At 45.1% G+C, this 18,642-nt stretch overlaps 1 protein-coding gene across 2 annotated transcripts; it reads right to left on the reverse strand.

Moving 5' to 3' along the window:
• Positions 1-546: 546 nt before the first annotated feature.
• MTHFSD (methenyltetrahydrofolate synthetase domain containing) lies at positions 547-16,213 on the reverse strand. 2 transcript variants are annotated; one of them, XM_027647042.1, is made up of 8 exons: positions 16,163-16,213; positions 15,911-16,017; positions 14,961-15,074; positions 13,927-14,040; positions 12,064-12,154; positions 11,107-11,219; positions 10,774-10,899; positions 547-2,779 (listed from the first exon to the last, which is right to left on the reverse strand). In XM_027647042.1, exons 1-8 carry the CDS (start codon positions 16,176-16,178, stop codon positions 2,267-2,269), a joined length of 1,194 nt encoding a protein of 397 aa, XP_027502843.1. In that variant the 5' UTR covers positions 16,179-16,213; the 3' UTR covers positions 547-2,266. The 2 variants fall into 2 exon arrangements, with proteins under 2 accessions (XP_027502843.1, XP_027502844.1); XM_027647043.1 differs by lacking the exon at positions 14,961-15,074 and adding an exon at positions 15,117-15,230.
• Between the last annotated feature and the right edge of the window lie 2,429 nt (positions 16,214-18,642).

An 18,642-nucleotide genomic window follows, 5' to 3' on the forward strand; every position in this document is an offset into this window, starting at 1 on the left:
CAAGAAGCCTCACAGAGTGAAAAGGCACATCCAATGATCACATTACTTAATTTGCCATCATTTGGAAGGGGCAGGCAGTGATGCTTAATTAGTTTTTTGCTTTTCCTTCCTCTGCTTCCTGATGTGGTGGGTGTGTTTTAGCAGTAACACAACTCCTGACTCTCCCCCTTGACATGCACAGGCACTGAAATGAGACAGAGAGGGCTTTGCAGTGCTGATGTTTCAATTCAGACTAAGTGATACTGGAAATCATTTTGAGCTGGAGAAAGAGCATTTCAGAGTACTGAACAATTTATTTTTTTCTGGAAACCTTTCTTTTGTTGCCCTTAAAAGAAGCTCATAGAATGGTTTGGGTTGGAAGGGACCTTAAAGATCATCCACTTCCAATCCCCTGCCATGGGCAGAGACACCTTCCACTAAACCAGGTTGTTCAGAGCTCTATTCAACCTGGCCTTGGACACTTCCAGGGATGGGGCAGCCACAGCTTCTCTGGGCAACCTGTGCCAGGGCCACACCACCCTCACAGGGAAGAATTTCTCCCTAATATCTAATCTGAACCTAGTCTCTGTTAGTTTGAAGCCATTCCCCCTTGTCCTGTCACTCTAGGCCCTTGTAAATAGTCCCTGTCCCTCTGGAGCAGGAGTTATCTTCCATTTGGAAGGTCATAATCAGGTCACCCTGAAGCTTCTCTTTTCCAGGCTGAACTATCCCAATTCTCTCAGCCTTTCCTCACAGCAGAGATGCTCCATCTCACTGATCATCGTGGTGCCTCCTCTGGACTTGCTCCAACAGCTCCATGTCCTTACTGTGCTGGAACCCCAGAGCTGGAAGCAGTACTGCAGCTCCAATGCTTTCCTTGAGCCCCTCCATAAAGAGGCACATGATAACGATGAGAACTTTTTATTTGATACTGTATGAAATGTCTGACCCTTGAGGCATAATAACGTGCTTAAAATACACTTAACAGTGCTCTCTGGCTAAAAAAAAATATGTTTCCAACTCATACTTTAAAAAAAATATCCATTTGGATGCTTACTTTGACCATGTGCCCAGCATCACTGGCAAAAGTGCTTCTGTTTAGAGAGGATGGTTCGGCCAAAATTTAACTTGTTTTTCAGGAATAGGAAACCAAAGGAAAAAAAATCATAATAAAAACCACACCAAATAAATCATCATTTTCTCTTACACTGGAAGGCAGTGTCCATGTGTTTGCAAATTTTACTGTCCAGGATAGTACCTGGGAGCACTTGGACCAGGAGGAGTTGCCAGTAACCCTTGTCACTGACGTTGTGGGGGCAGGAAGACCACACTGGTGGTGACCAAGGCACAGAGGAACAGGCTTTGCTTTATCTCCAGCAATTTTCCAAACAATTCCACACCAGACTAGGCACTGACAACTTTTGACCACGATCTGTCTGCTTTTCATTCTCACTCCAGTAATTATTATTAATGTAATTTCACAGAGGCAAGGGAATCACATCACATTATAAGAGAGAGAATCAGGAAAAGCAGCTTTTTTATAATTATCTGATCCATCAAAAAGAGTTTTCAGGAAAAGCAGAGAAAATTGGTCTTTGCTTTGCTCTATCACACTGAAATAAGAAATACAAGGTTTACCAAGGGCTAAGTTAACAAAAAGCTGAGGAAAGAGCTACAACCTCTCCTACCTGATGTTCAACAGCTCTTACCAGAACTCCATGGCTGAGCCAGTGTTTCCACAGCCATTCTTCAAAACCATAAAAAGGACAATCTCTCTCCCCTCGGCAGTTTTTATAAAAAATAAACTTAAAACTCCCACAAGGTAAACCCCATTTTTTAATAAATAGAATTGTAACCCTCAGGACAGATTTCCTGCTGCTGGCTTTTAAAGTATAAATTTCCAGGTCCAACCTTTAGATGACTGTAGATGAATGTAACCACCTTGCTGCATGTGGCTTGTACAGAGCTACCAGAGGGCAGGTTTGTCATCCAGGCCTAACAAATGCACACACCAAAGAGCAAATCAGCCCATGAAAAATGAAGACACAGAAAATGTGGATACTTTGTGAGGAGCCATTTGGAGAAGTGGCTCCTGTGTCACCTGTCTGGACAATCCCCCTCTGCATGTACAAGTGCAGGAGTGAGGCCTCATTTGTTCACAGAGCTGGCTTTGCACTGTGTTGTCTGGCCTGCAGAGGCCAGAGGACAACCTTGAAAACTTAGGTTGGTTTCTCACAAAACAATGAAAGCATGCCTTTTTTTTTTTTTCCCCCTCCTCTATTAATTCTCATTTCTGACTATTGATTTCTCCTTGTCCTTTGTTCCTCTGACTCTTGGCCAGCTCCACTCGCAGAGTGTTCCCTCCGAGGCTCAGGCCTTTCAAGGAGGTTACAGCTCTCTCTGCAGTTACTTGATCCTTGTAATCAAGAAAAGCCCTGTGCTGTGCTCCCTGCCAATTCAATCTGAAAGGAGTCACATGGAATTCCCTCAGAGCACACTTCAGCTCGCTCACTCTCAGGCTGGGAGGTATGTTCCCCACATACACAGTAGTAATGGTGCCAGATCCCTCTAATCTGGGACTTAAAGGATCACTTTCAACATAGTGTTGTCCCATTTGAGCTGAGCCTGTAGCAGCCTGTGGTTGTGTATTTTCAGCCATCTCCTTGTTCAGTGCTGCTGCTTTGGTGGTGTTTGCCAAGTGTGGATGTTCATCTTGGAGAGTAACGTCCTTGCCCGTCTGCTTCTCCCTGGATCGAAGAGTCTTTAGGATGGGGATTTTTCCCAGCATCTCATAGCTGACCTAAAAAGGAGGAAGACACATAATCATAGGATTTCTCGCCTTCCAGAAAAAGATGATGACCATCAGGACCCATCTGTGCCGTAAAAAGAGAGGAACCTTATTATACAGCTACCATGCAGAGTGCCAGAGCATTCCAAATGCTCCTAATTGCTGGCCTGATTGTGGAGTTGCTCCCTAAATCCACACTGCAGGACAAAAATAAACATTAGTTTCTCTTTAAGCAAGCAGCATAATGTACATCCAGCAGGCAAATCAGACCCAAACTGAGAACTACTCCAATTTGACATTTATTTATCAGAGCTTTCAGATTTGCATTCTCCTCATTATCCCTCTGTATTTGCTTTGACTGAGGGCCTGTGCTCCTGCTCTGGCAGGATTCTCCAGGCTCACAGTCCATCAGACACTTCCATTCCACAGACCTCCTTGTGCTCTTTCCCCCCAGACAGGATATCCCGTGGGCTGGGTCACACAATGGTGGAAGCCTGCAGCGGGAGCGTGCCTTGGAGAGGGGCTCCCATGGATGTGGGCCCAGCTGGAGGCACATTCTCTGGATGTGGCACACCCCCACAGCCTCCCCCTTGTCATCCGACCCCACACACCCCCTGCAGCTCCTCAGCAGATCCCACATCACCCCGCTGGGCTGGAGCATGGAACGGAAACGCCTGGACACTGCACTTCCAACTGTGAACCCTCCAGCCCCTCCATCCATCCAGCCCCAGCTCACAGGCAGCTTTTCTGGAAGGGCTCTTCCCCTCAACAGCTGAACCCCATCCATCTGAGGCATGAGATGCCCCAGGCTGTTCTCAGAGACTGGCAGGAAATGCAGTGGTTCCCCAGCTAATGTGGTCAAGCTCTTGGCTTGCAGAGTGCAGTTGGAAGGAGGAATAATTCCTACTTGGCAGCTGGACAAGTAGAACATCCATCAACACAAGATCCAATTCTGAAATTCAGGGAGCAAAACAGAGCCTGGGGAGGTGATGCCTGAGCTAGTAGAGACCCAAGCTAGTAGCCCACAATGTGTGAGCAAGCAGGATACTACACTCAAGCTGATGAGCCACCTCTCAGCAGGCTGGACTGGACCAGCACCAGCATATCCTGGCTAGTGCAGATCTCCCAGCTCAGATCACACTCATCCCAGAGCCCCTGAATCCCTGGTTCTACAGTTACAGTCACAGTGAGTTTGGATCTGCACAACATCAAGTCTAAAATGCACAGCTCTCTGGGGAGAGCAGCCCAGCCCTGAAGTGACTCGAGGAAAACCCAAGACAGGGTGGGGGCAACATCAGGATTAGGTAACAGGAAACTCAGTCAACAGAAGTATCCTTTATGTTCCCAGGGCTCCTCTTCTGAGGAGCAAACAAGCAGGTTTCATTTCAGGCCGAAACTAAATAAAAGTATAACTTACAAAAAGCCTGTCCTAGTTCTGTTGATATAATATCAAACAGCAGATTAGGACTAACCAGTGTGGGCAGAGCCACCTCCCTTCTGCCACACTGCAGACCTGGGGTCAAGGTGTTTGGGATCAAGCAAGTTTTGTGACTGAAACAACAAATCTGGCCTGACCTGGCAAGCAGTGGAGGTAAGGGCTTCCTCTGGGGCTCAGGGAGCCTCCACACTCTGAAAGGTACCTGCCTTTCTCAGATTTTGCAGAGTTATTGCTCTGTGGATTCTTGGACTGACATGTTTTTCTCAGCCAAGAATTCCAGCTGCTGTGTTTGAGAGCAAACTCCCCTTCCCCACGTGACACAACATCAAACCAAGGGCTGAAGCCATCTTACTTTGCTTTTACTGGCCACCAGTTAGGACCACTTGCTGTCCTCTGTCAAATCTCTATGTGAAAGGTAAGATCTATGCTAATTAAACCAAACAGGAAAAACATTTTTCTATTCTTATGCAACTCCTGGGCCCAAAGCACAACCTCTCACAGAGTGTACTGAGTTCCTTTCATCCTGAAATTAAATTCAGTTGCCAAGGCAGGGACTGAGTGTTTGGTTAGAAAGGTCAATGGGCAAACCCTCAGCACTTTGTAGATTAAGGCAATCAGAGATGGGCACTGAGAAGATGATCTCTGGAATACCCAGTCTTTCAAGGAGTGGATTTAGATAATCCAGGGGCCAGCACACTCTCTAAGAGACTTCAACGTGGCATCTCCTCTCACTAAAGAGACAAGGAGTTTTTGGTATCAGATTGGAGCTCTTGGAGCTACTGTTCAGGTTCCTGGCAAACTCAGGAAGATGCAGTTACAACAGCAGAAATGTTTTAGGAGGACTTTCTTCACAAAAAGGGTGATTAGACATTGGAAGTGGCTGCCCAGAGAGGAGGTGGAGTCCCCACCCCTGGAGGTGTCCAAGGAATGACTGAATGGGGCACTCAGTGCTCTGGGCTGGGTGACAAGGTGGGGATCAGGCACAGGTTGGACTCAGTGATCTCAGAGGTCTTTTCCAACCTCAGTGACTGTGATTTTTGTAAGGGCTGTGAACTGTTCTCTTTAAAAGCTGAAGTTCTGATCAAACACCACCATGAAGTGATTTCTTTCATTCCCTTCAATTCAGCCCTGTGCAAACATAACACTAAGTAGCCTTTACAGTGCCAAAGCAACAAAGGCAGCTGATTTGGCACTTGGATTTTTTTGCATTAGGATACATTCAGTAAAAAATAACTACATTAGACAAGTTTTGATACTGTCAATTGACATCTTCCTGCCACAAGAGACACGGAGGATTTACCTTAAGGGCTGTTGTCCCTGGGGTCTAGGAGAATATTTCAGCTGGGTCAAACCTTCTAAATCCTTCCCTATTTTCCGCTACTCTTATGTCAGTTTGGGAATTCAGAGTTTCAATTCAGCAAACAAATTCACTGCTTTTTTGGGGGTGAGAGGAGTGAGAATCAAAAGGGCAAAGGGGGCAGTGGGTGGCAGAGGAGAGGAAAAAACTTGCTCTGCTCTGTTGCAAAAGAGCAAACAAAAGAACTCTGTGGTCATACAATGTGTTGCTAATTATGATCATGCAAAAAGTTCCTTTTGTCCTGTGAGCTGTGGAGGATTGCAATGATTTATTTCCATGTGGAGAGAGGCCAAAGATATTCCTCCTCTCTTTCAAACAAGCTGCACGTTTCTTGGTCCTGTGCCTGCTGGTCAGTCCTCCCTATCCTTGTCTATCCCTAGCCTTGCTTACTGCTTTAGGCTAAGCCAGGATGGAAGGGATAAGGGTTCCACCTCAAGTCTGGCTGATCCAGCTACACGGACCTGGGCAATCCCTGCAGTTAAAACTTCTTCCCTTGCTCCTCCCATCCCTATAAAGTCAAGGCCAAACCATTTATTGATGTTTGTAAACTTTGCATTGAGTGTTGGGATTTAGCTCAATGATTGGCTTTGGCAGCAAAACCAGCTGAAGAAGTTTCCTATTATCCCTTGACCACCAATTCCCAGGCCAGTTCCACACTTCAGCCCTCTGGGGTTGGCCAACAGAAGTGCCTGTGGGTCTGTGCTGTAAACTCACTAAGTGAAGTGATTCAGGTTAAAAATAACTCCACCTAAGGCAATTAGTCATTTAACACCACTGCCTATTCCCTGCCATAGCTGGGAGAGCCTCGGGGAAAGAGGACAGCAGGGTGGATGAATTCTTCTGGCACATGATTACTGGGCTATGGGAAAGGAGCTGAGAAGGAAAATGTGGCCCCTTTGTGACAGAGGGAAAAGAGTCTTGGATGCTGAGTGCCAACACAAATCTCCCGGCACTTAACCCAGAGCCTCCACTCTTACGACACCTGGTCTGATCCCAAAACAACAGAGTGGCAGCTGAACTGCTGCAACATCCCTGCTGGAGCATCAGGGCTCCCTTCACCCTCTGCTCTCCCAGAACAGTGAATGGAGCCACTTTCAATATTTTGCTGGGGAAAATGAAGGATGTGTTTGTCCTCTGTCAGAGTGAGTAATGCTGACCCTTGATACAGCACAGGCCAAGCCAAACACCACTTTAATTTCCCTGGCAGGAGCAGGGGTGCAGTCCTGGTGCACTGCAGATGAGGGAAGGACAGCTCTGGATTGGAGAGTATGCTGGGCCTGGTATTTAATTCTGTTCCCCACAGCTCCCCATGTGCACATATCACTGATACAGGAACATGTGACTCTCTTGAGACCCACCCTGGAATCCTGTGCACAGTTCTGGGGTCCCCAACATAAGAAGGACATGGAGCTGCTGGAGCAAGTCCAGAGGAGGCCACAAAGTTGACAAGGGGACTGCAGTGCCTCCTGTATGAACACAGGCTGAGAAAGCTGGGGCTGTTCAGCCTGGAGAAGAGAAGGTTGTGTGGAGACCTCATAGTCCTCTCCAGTATCTGAAGGGGCTACAGGGAAGCTGGAGAGGGACTCTTCATCAGGAACTGTGGTGACAGGACAAGGAGCATGGCTTCACACTGAAAGAAGGGAAATTTAGTTTAGATATACAAAGAAATTGTTCCTTGTGGGGGTGGTGAGGCCCTGGCACAGGTTGCCCAGAGAAGCTGTGGCTGCCTCATCCCTGGAAGCATCCAAGGCCAGGTTGCTTGAAGCAACCTGGGATAGTGGAAGGTGTCCCTGCCCATGGCAGGGGGTGGGAATGAGATGATCTTTAAGGTCCCTTCCAACTCAAACCATTCCATTACTCTAAGATGGAGGCTGATGCTGCTGCCCTGGAAGGCTGTGAACAAGATTAAACCATCTCTACAGCAGATCCACCTGCCCTTCCAGACTGGTAAGCAGAAGGTGTTTGAAAGATTCATTTTCACCCACCCTCAGGGGTCTCTGACCCAAGAATGTTCATAAAGACCTCAAGAACAGACCCCACTTCTCACGCTGTGTCCTTAACCAGCTGCTTGTTTCAAGGAGCGCTGAGCTCACAGGGATTTAAAGCACAGACAATGCCAGGACAGCCAGGACAGGCCAGCACAGTTGAACATTTTATCATTCATTTGCACAAAATGTCCAAATATGTGCACACAATCCCAGGGCATATTTCTGGGAGCTGGCAGCCCGTGAAGTCTGCTTAATGTCCCTCAGGAGAGACTTATGCAACCCACATTTGGAATCCATCAGAGAAAAGTGGATTCCGTGGACTCCGCAGCAAGGGTCAGATCTGCAAAGGTGTTGAGATGTTTAACCACGTGTGGAAGTGTGCCCTGCTCACACTATCCCTCCAGAACACACAGCAAAACAAAACCCTGGCTAAGCTAACAGTAATTTTCCTCTGATGGCAACACTATGTCCCTGCTAAAGGTTTGCCAGCTTGGATGTGTGAACTTTTTGAGCGTTACTTTCCAAATGTTCTATCACAGACCCGACTCAGAAGCTGTTTGCTGTCAGATAGTTTCCATCTCTGCCACAGCATTGGACCCAGGGATTCCCCCCAGTTCATTTCACTTCAGGAAAAAATCTTTTCCTGCTGCTATAAAATTCTCAGCAAAAGAATGATTTAAAAACCAGAAGGAAATGTTTGCTAGAATATAGTGATTTTTCCACCAACTACTCTCATTTCCCTCTTCACGACCCCAAATATTTTAATTGGTCTGTATAGCTGCAATTCAAAATAAGCACAGCACAAATAACTTGGTAATTGTGACAAAATATAATACACAGTGTCCCAGATAAAGATCACAGCTACCCATAGAAAATATTAAATGAGAAAGTAAGTCATTTCATTAATTTAGAGTTCCCAGAAACAATGGGTTAGATTTTCAAGACAGATGAAGCCAAATAATTCTCCACTGGATCCAAATAAAGTTTTCCAGAGTACTCAGCTCTCAGCAGCTCTTGCTGCCCTCCAATAACTCATATTGATTTCTCAAAACTCAGAGGCAGAAAACTTACCCACAGAAACCTCCCAGTACTTGGATTTACAAGTGTTTCCAGAGTGTTTAGCACTGATATTGATAATGATTACTTGCTATTAATGATATTGTGGGTCTTATACTTTATAGGAAATCTTTAAACAGCACATAAAAAACAAGAACACTCCAGCACTTCCTTAAGCACAGAAATCCAGCCTGGAGACATGGATTTGTTTGCTGGGTAGGCACCTCCTCACCCCTCTGGAGCTGAAAAGACAGTGTATGTGTTACTGGCTGTTTATCCTGCTGGCTTCAGGGCAGCACATCCTTCACAACAACGCTTAGCTCTAATCCCATGTTTGCAAACACCTGTAATTTAAGCTCTTAATCATTGTCTTGGCCTGATCCAGCCATGTTCCCCAAGGATAAACCTTTTTAAAGTGTATTTTACACATCACACATCTCAACAATAAACTTAAGCTACTTTCTGTTGACAAAGCACCCTATTTAGAAGTGGGTTCTTTATTTACTCACTAGCTCTTGGTTCATTTAGTTTTGCTCTGAGGAACAGGAATGCACCAGCAAAGCTGGGATTTGAAGGAGAAAAGGATGTAGAAGTAGCCAGGACAAGCCAAAGGCCAAACATTTAAATAACCCATATCAAATCCTGCCTTTTTAACACCCTGCTGATTAACCAGACCTCCCACCTCCATAACACTCCCTGCAAGAGATGAACACAGAGTTACCACCACAAGCACAAACAAAATAAATGTCATTTATCTCCCTGTGAAAGAATAATGGCCATTTTTTTCATCTTCATATAGACACTACACCTTTTTCTTCTCCCAAAACTGCCTGGTATTCTCCAATATTCCTATCTAAGCAACACAACACTCCAAAGAACAGCCAAAACCAGCTTTAGGTGTTAAATCAACATTCAAGTATTCACATAAAGCATCAATAGTGCTCCATTCTCAGTAAATCTGGACAAAATTCAGTTGCAGCTAAGGGGAATCAGACAGAAAAAAAAAGGAAAAAGTGTCAGCAAGGCCACTTACTGAGAAGTCTGACACTAAGACAGACAAACTGTGATCAAAAGTATGTTGGCAAGATGGATGGAGCACAAGGGGTAGGCCTTCAACACAATTACATTCAATAATATCCTAAAAAAAATTACAATTCAAAAATAATTCAATGGAAAAAATGCACTAGTACAGACAGAGCTGTTATTTATTTATTTATAACCTCAAATCCATAACCACAGGCAGGGTAAAATGCTCTCCCACCATGGGAATAAAAATAGTGCTGGCTAGAATTGTTTGTTGTAGATACATTACCTAAAGAAATTTAACTCTTTTTGCTGGTTGGCAACTGTTTAACAAACAACTCTTGATTTCCCTACAAGTATTTGCTTAGTAATTCCTCAGCAGTTTCTGCAAGACACGGGCACAATATTTCTCATTTCAGTATTCCTACTGTTACTCAGTCATGGAGGATTGTGTCTGCTCCCTAACTGGATGTTTTCAGAAATAAAAATCCAATGACAAAGGAAAAGCTTTCCCAGCATGATCTTCCAGTAAAACAATTCACTAAATGCTTTTCTGAAACTATTTGTGAAGCTGAGGAAGTTTCTGACAATCTGGGCAGGGGGGAGAAAGGGCAAACCCATAATACAATTAATGACCAATAAATAAAGATTCCTGGTTTAAAACAGTATAAAGTCACTGTTCCTCTACCTGAAAACGAGCTCCAGCAACAAATTTATCCTTGGAAAGTTAATCCACTACATAAACAGGAATGTACCACCACCAGGTCAAGTTTTGCTTTCCTAACCAGAGCAGCACATACTCTACCCACCAGTTCCAACCCCCCTGCCATGGGCAGGGACACCTTCCACTAGACCAGGTGGCTCAGAGTGCCATCCAAACTGGCCTTGAACACTTCCAGGGATGGGGCATCCAACACTTTTTTGGGGAATCCACTTGGTACAGCCACCTCAGTTGCAGTGATACATTCTCCTCCTCACCATTCCCACTTAAAACCCGCTGAACATGGATGCTGCTGTTTTGTTTCACCTGAAAAACATATCTGTTCCTTTTCCAAGTATTTCTAACACAACAAATGTGTTTATATTCAAAAATGTGAGGTTTACCAACAGGATGTTGGTACCACTGTTAGCAGAGGGAACTTGCCTTATGCCATATTATTCCCTGAGGTTTGGGTCGCTTGCAATTAGTCTTGATAATTCTTGTTGGGGTGAGGATATAATCCACAGTTAAATCATGATCATCAAGAAGCTCTTCTTCTATGTCAACCACCTACAAGGAACAAGAGATTTGCTAAGTGGTTAAAAACAAATTCACTAAAATTGTGCACCATTCCTGATGTCTTGCAACATATGAAAATACATCAGACAGTGGAAATAAAGACGTCAAACCAACATCATTCCATGTCTGTTCTTCAGACAGACCAGTCAGTGTCACACAGTTCTGGTTCATTATTTGAGAGGGGACATTTTAACTTACCTGACAATCATGTACAATGGTTACTACAGGTGTATCCTCCTGCACTGCACCCATTGACACCATCATTGCATATTCCATGTCTGCATAACCTTCCCCTTTTCCAATTCTCCAGCCTAAAATACATACAACTAAACAGTGAAAAAAAACCCCCAAAACCAGCAGAATGGAAAGTTGGTTAACTGTTAAAATTATGTAATTAAACTAAGCAGTCTGCAACAGATAAACCAAGCACAGAGCTGTAACTCAGGAAAAGTTCAGGTCAGCATCTCTCACAGAATGCAACAGTCCTTGAAATAAGCACTGAAATAAAATAAAACATCAGTTTCAATGAACTCCTAAAGGATTTCAGGAGCCCCCCATTCAGAATAAATCAAACTTAGTCCACTTAACACAGAAGGTTATTTACCCATTGTACTCAGAACCTTCATGTCCAACATAGGTTAAGGTGGGTAAAGAGGAGTCTGGGTCACACACAGAAAAACATGTTGTTTTAGGCAATGGATAAAGTCAGTGGAAAAATTTTCACCAGTAGCAGCTCTTCAAAACAGTAGAAAATGCAAAATCTGATCCCCAAAGAAGTACTGACTCAGCAGGTCTAATGTGTGTGCTGTCACATACCCTGTGTGAGCAGAGTAGATCCTCTAAACAGGGAGCCTGCTTTGATTCTTTCAAAACAAAAATAATTGCTTGCCTTAATAGTTCTCTTGAAGGCCAAAGCACAGGCCCACATGCCCTAAACCACACTGCTGCCTGCCCACTAAGTGCTGGAGGCACTGCTCCTTCCTGGTTGGATTGGGATCAGGGATTTGTCACACAGAACAGACAGAACTCAAGACCACAACTCAGTTCCAGGGATATATTCATCTCTGCCAAAAGGAACACGTGGTGTATCCTACTGACACTGTGAATTGTGACTTAGGACCCTCCTCCTGAAAAGCTGACAAGGCTTTTCCTTACCTTTTTCGGAGACAGCCACTGATCCCACAACAACCAAGTCCACTCGTGCTCTCCCATCCAGCCCCACGGGCACACTGTAGTCTTTTACACCCTGCAAGGAAAACATTTTAGGTTCACTCAGTGCAGAGTCTTCCAGCCACTGAGGCAGAAATCCAGGATATTTTGATAAATCCAACTAACTCCCTGTTTCAAAGTGTCTCTTCCATGTATAGCCAAGCTGTACATGTCTGGAATGTTACCCTCTAGGGAATCCCAGAATAGATTCCCTACTACAGTAACAAGAATTTTGGCACACTACAAGGAGAGCTGAGAGAGGTGGGCACTTTTTTAAGCAAGGTTACTTATTTAGGATCAAAACCTCATATTTTGAAACCCTTTATTGGAAATCTATTCCTAAAAATGAGGGCAACTGACACTTCCTACCTTAGCATTACTAACTTAAAACCATAACTATGTAAACTCATACCAGAGTACTGCAAATTCCTGAATTAAGTCTCACATACAAATCACAAAGTTAATTTAGACACAGGCAGTTACAGCATAAAGAAGTCTTAAGTCACATAAACTGATATAGTGATTTTTTTTTTCCTTTCCCTCTCTCCCCACTCATCCCAACCCACCTCTCTTCAATCTCCTCTCTACAAAACACATCCTAAAAAAATTGGGTCCAGAGCTGCAGAAATTAAGAATTATCTTTACTTGGGCTTTCAAATATCACAGGTTTAGAACTTTTGAAGTGATTCATTCACTCAATATATGTGTACAGCTTAAATCCTCCTCACATCAATGTAAGTTCGTGCTAAATCAATCCTCACAATAAAAAGACAAACATTTGCTGTGTAGAGCACAAAACCAAAAAATTCAGTAATTTGTGGCTGACTATCAGTATTAATGTTCATTATCCACTTCACAGCAGTGTGGTAAGGACTGTTTGCACAGTGCTTTGTAAATATAAACTGCCAACAGCATTTATTCATTAGTGGGCCTGGGTGGGGGAAAAACCAGACACATGGTGGTAAGATCACAGATCACAGAAACAGGCAAGAGTAAGGTCTCTTTCAAAAGTGCTCTTCAACCCTGAAAAGCTTAATTAGTTAATGACCTCAATAGGACTTGCAACAAAGAAAGTCACTACTAATTACCAGCCATTTACAACCTCAGTTGTATACGGGATTACTGTAGAATTTTAGTGCCTTGAGCAGGAGATAAAGGAAGGAAATAAATCTATAAACTGGCGTGTTCTTTTTGTACAGGTTAGGTTTTCATAGCAGCTGAAGAGGGATATAAAATAACAGAGGTTTCTCTGCCAAAAGCCCTCAGCTGTACAGTTTGAGATTGTAACACGAGAGGGCAGCAACAGACCACACTGCAGGACCAAAACCTTACCGGTTTTTTGTGCCTCCACTGAGGCAAATGCCAGAATTAATGTTTCTTTAAACTTATTATTCTAAAAGAACTTATCTTTCCTACTTAGTAACACCTAATATTCTATCAAGATTATGCAAAAACTGTAAACACTAAACAGGTTTCAGTAGCTCAATATTATAGAATACAGGGGCATGATTTACTAGAAATAAATTATTTCTTAGGAGCATGATTTATTAGAAATATATCTCAGCCATAAAAGCTGCTCATAATGTTCCAAAAAGTACTGAGAAAATATCAATACCACTCTACTAACAAAACATAACAAGAAGATTAAATTTCCCCATGCTCTAAAAATTATTAATGGTAGTTGCAGAAATAATACCGTGGCAGAATTATATTTGAAGTAGCATCTGTTTTTTCAAATTCCAAGTCATCTGTCATAACACTACAGTCATCTATGAGTTAATTCAGGCCTCCCTCATCTTTCATTCCTACCTGAGACGTGGCACATATTCTCAGGACTTCCTTAGTTGCACCTGGAGGTGGAACAATCCTGTTGAACAGCCCAGTTCTCAGGCGTGGTGTGGGAACCAACAAAGTCTTCCTTGCCTGTGGAACAGAAGAAGCTGCCACATTAAAAGGCTTGTTTTACACTAAAGAAATAATTTTACTGTCACACAGTAAAAATTATGTGGCCAACCATCTAATTTGCTAGAGAGTAATTAGTGTTGTTTATTGTATAGTGCTTGTAGATTCATTCCCTCCAGTACAGGAAAATTCCAGACAAGGGTTTATTTAAGAAATAAAAAGTAAGACATACCTTTAACCTTTAAAGATATTTAAGGACACCCCTTTAAAGATATTCCCCCTTTAAAGGTATATCTTTACATATTTTTTAAGGTGTATCTTATAATATCTTTATGATGAGGAATGGCTTCCCACTGCAAGAGGGCAGAGTTAGATGGGATATTGGGAAGGAATTGTTCCCTGTGAGGGTGGGGAGGCCCTGGCACAGGTTGCCCAGAGAAGCTGTGGCTGCCCCATCCCTGGAAGTGTCCAAGGCCAGGTTGGATGGGACTTGGAGCAACCTGGTCTAGTGGAAGGTGACCCTGCCCATGGCAGGGGGTGGAACTGGATGAGCTTTAAGACCCCTTTCAACCCAAATCATCCTGTGATTATGTGAATACTTATTGATCCAAAGTGCATGTCCACAAATAAGCGACATAGATCAGCTCCTAAACATGCACGAGTCTGAGATAAGTTTGTCACATATTCACCTTGTGATAATTTGAGGCAAGGCTTCCTCAAATTGTGTTTTGGGGAGTAAGAACACAGCGATGGTGAAACAGCTACTGCTCTGCAGAAACACACTCATTTCCCCAAACCCTACCTGCACCTTGGCCATTTGCCAGGAGGGCAGAAATATTCTTTTCTTACATGAACAACCTGCCTGAGAAATGGCAGGTATTGATGGCAGGATGCTGCCAAGCTCTGCACTCCCCTCCTCAGGGGTGCAGAGGTGCCATTACCTGCAGAGCTGCCAGCCGAACCCCTTCCAAAGGTTTGTCAGGATCCACCTTAACCTCCCGTGCTCTGCTGAACACATCCAGCTCTTGGATAGAGGAGCAGGCCTGGAGAGAGCCCTGGGGCAGGAAAGGAAGGAAGAAGAGAACACCTTCACTTACTTCCAGCGTGAGGAAGCGAGCGTTCCTCTGGGGGGCATCGGGGTTTATCTTTACAGTCCTGGCAGCTCTGAACTCCTGCAAAGCCAGAAGCCTCGTGGCAGCGTGGGAGGCACCCTGTTTGCAGAGGATATCAGTGCATCACCGAGGAGCTCACAGCACAGATGCCAATTTACCACCTGTCATCCTCTGGAGGGGCTGATTTTCCCCGATTTTAAATATGGGGGACATACTGTTCATTTTGTGATGGTTCTGTGGGAAACTCTCATACAAGCTGAGTGCTTGGCTATCTCACAGAAAAAGAGGGGATCCAAGTACAGCCCCTTTGCCTAAATTCCCCCTCATTCACACCTAAAGAAAGACAGACATCAACATCACAATTATTCTTTCATCAACGAAAGGCAGAGATCAATTTTCCTTTTCAGTGACTGAACATAAATAGATTCCTTTAAACGCAAGCCATAAAAACTCTTTTAAAATGAAGAATTCCTGGACAAGGCTCTCCCTTGACAGTGATTATACTGAAAACTCCGAAGATTCGCTACCTAGCTGAGGAGCTCCAGCTTAGCAGAGCACACGCTCCTCCTGTAATTTAAGCTGATATCCCCTGATTTAGGGCGCGATGAAGCCTCAACCTTCCTCCACCCACTTCAGCACCCATTTTATCTTAAACAGGAAAACCATATCCCACAAAACCGAGGCAGAACGGAACGGCTGCCTCTGTATCCCTGGGAGTGTCCCAGGCCGGGCTGGACGGGGCTCGGAGCACCGGGGAGCCGAGGGGGGGTGGGCGGTACCTTGAAGTTGGGGATGCGGCGGTGGACGGGCCGCGGGAACTCGGCCAGGCCGGTGCTCTCCAGGTGATCCCAAACCTTCTCCCGGATGTCCCACTTGGAGGAGGCACCTGTGGGGGGAGGGAGGCGAAGGTGAAGGGGGGGCCTTCCCTCACCCCTCAGTAGTGACGTCACCCCCCAGCAGTGACATCATCGTTCTCCGGCGGTGACGTCAAGGCCGCTCGGCCCCGCCCACCCGCGCGCGCCCCCGCTCACCCGCGCGCCCCTCCATGGCGGGCGCCGAGGGGGCGGAGTCTCCTTCCTGGCCACGCCCCCTTCTTCCTACAGCGGCGCGGAGGGGCCAAAACACCTCGGCGGCGAAATAGGGAGGGTTGAGGGTCTCTGAGGGCCCGATTTCCTTCTCGAATTAAACATTAAAAAGGCTGTGCTGCAGCATTAACGGACCGCACAACTTATACGAGTCCCACGGGCTTTCCCCACACCACTTTTTGTAAAATATCCCCCCCAAAATTAACTGTTTTTCCATTTAAAATCGGCTGCTAGTGGATAAAACAATATCCAGCCCCTATGTGGGTTTCCCAGCCTGCCGACTTTCAGACAGTGCACTTCTTGTTTGCGTTTAATAGGATAATAAATGATTCGTTTGCACAATTTATTATTCGTAGAATTAGTGTATCCCACAATTACCCCCAAGAAGAGGGAGGACGTGGAGAATTCCGACATTCCTGAGCGGAGCGGGATGGAAGGGTCATGGGAACAATGGAACGGAGGTTTATTTTAAAATGTATCGGGGAATGGTGGAAATAAATGGCTTTAGAATTCGGTGTCTGATCTGCTTGGCTCGGGTGCTGCTGCTCCGCGTCCCCCTCAGAGCCGACGGCTGCTCTGCCAACCCAAAAACCAGAACAAACTGTGATGCTCCTCTCTGAGCAGCTGCAGATGGAAACACCTTTTCTCTCAAAGACTGTTGAAAGATTCTACAAAGTGGTCCAGGAGCTTTTCCCTTCCAACGATGTTTTCCGAAGTGGGATTAATATAATTTCGGTGAGCCTGAGGCTTCGCCTTTTCACTGGGGTCCCTCGTAAGCGCTCAGAGTGCTGGATCTGCATCGGGGTGCGTTTGGGAAGAGCCTTTCCACTACCTCGGAACGCGGCTGGAGCCGGTGGGAATCCATCCAGGCATAACAGACCACCCATGTGGAGCTGGGCCTGAATGTTTGAAGCTCATTCCTCCACTTCCTACTCACAGAAAACTCCCCGTGACTCTGATATCTCTGCAGGGAGTTCGGGATCAGGCCCTTGGTGAGCAATTTACAGCCTCCCTGTAGCTCAGGAGTGATTTGTGCTCCTGGGCTGGAAGTGCAAGTGCTGTCTGTCTGTCCACGGCCACAAAATCACCAGGCTGCAGCCCCTGGGACTTGTGTCCACTCCACACTCTTCCTCCTCTCCTTTGAGGAGGGAAAGTGAGGGTGGTAGCAACAGTGCTATTAATTAATACATCAACAGTCAAGAGGGGCTGAGATCCTTCCAGACCACCTACAGCTCCCTCCAACCATGCTCAGTAAAGCTGTTCCTTACGTGGATTTGCTTCCAAATACAAAGGCCTGAGCTGGCTTTCTAGAAATCAGGTACTCTGCCTCAAGCAGAGTTTGCTGATAGGTGGCATCTTTCCTGATGGTTTCATTCTCTCTTTGGCTTCCACAGGTCTGAAATTTGCTCCAAATGACTTTTGCAGGGTCTCTTCTGTCACACACACTGCAGCCTTTAGCTGTAACTCCAGCAGCCTCATGCAGCTCCTACAGATGCCACTGGAAAACTTCTCTTTCCACTGGGAAGCAGATAGGGCTACCAGCATCCTTATGAATTAAATTAGTCTGTTGGGCATGCCTGAATCACTTCTGATATCCATTTTACCAACAGTGAAAGAGGTCGAAGAGGAATCCTGGATTTTGGCACAAAAGACAAAATGCAGCTCTTGTTTGAAACACCCACAAGTTGGGAAAACACCTAGAAAAAGGGAGGGACAGATAATCCAAACCCAGTGAATAATGCAGAAAGAACCTCCCTTTGCTGCAGGAATCATTTCTCTGAAGTGCAGGCTAAACACACAAGGGCAGCCACAGAAAACAGCCAAAACGCCCCCAAAGAACCAAAACAGTGCTAATGCTCTACTGGGGTTTCAGGATTGAAAGGCAAAAATAGGCTTCAAATCTGAAAGGCAAGAGCTTTTAATGAGGTTTTCATCGTACAGTGCATTAACTGGGTCCTAGAAACTGATCTTTTGGACCACTGGGAAATCGATTTCCATGTGTGAATAAACAGTGTATGACTAAATTTTTGTGCTTATGAAATAACCCAGCAAAGGAGGCACATTAGGGCAGGAGGGGCTGGTCTGAGTGAACACATTTGAGCCCAACAGTGTCTCCTGCGGGGAAATAGGTGTGGGATTTGGGTCAGCCCTTGTAGCCATCAGTGCTGGAGACCAGTCCTGGGCTAGTCACAGATGCAAAATTGGGAGGAATTCATGTGCATCGATGGGTCTTTGCTGGACTGGTACCACTGTTTGCATTGGCAAGAGACAGCTAGACAGCTTTATTTTCTTTCTTTTTCTTTCTTTCTTTCTTTCTTTCTTCCTTTCTTCCTTTCTTCCTTTCTTTCTTCCTTTCTTTCTTCCTTTCTTTCTTCCTTTCTTCCTTTCTTCCTTTCTTCCTTCCTTTCTTCCTTTCTTCCTTTCTT

This window comes from Corapipo altera, unplaced genomic scaffold (genome assembly GCF_003945725.1).
Source record: "Corapipo altera isolate COAL_440 unplaced genomic scaffold, ASM394572v1 62, whole genome shotgun sequence".
Taxonomy (NCBI): Eukaryota; Metazoa; Chordata; class Aves; order Passeriformes; family Pipridae; genus Corapipo; species Corapipo altera.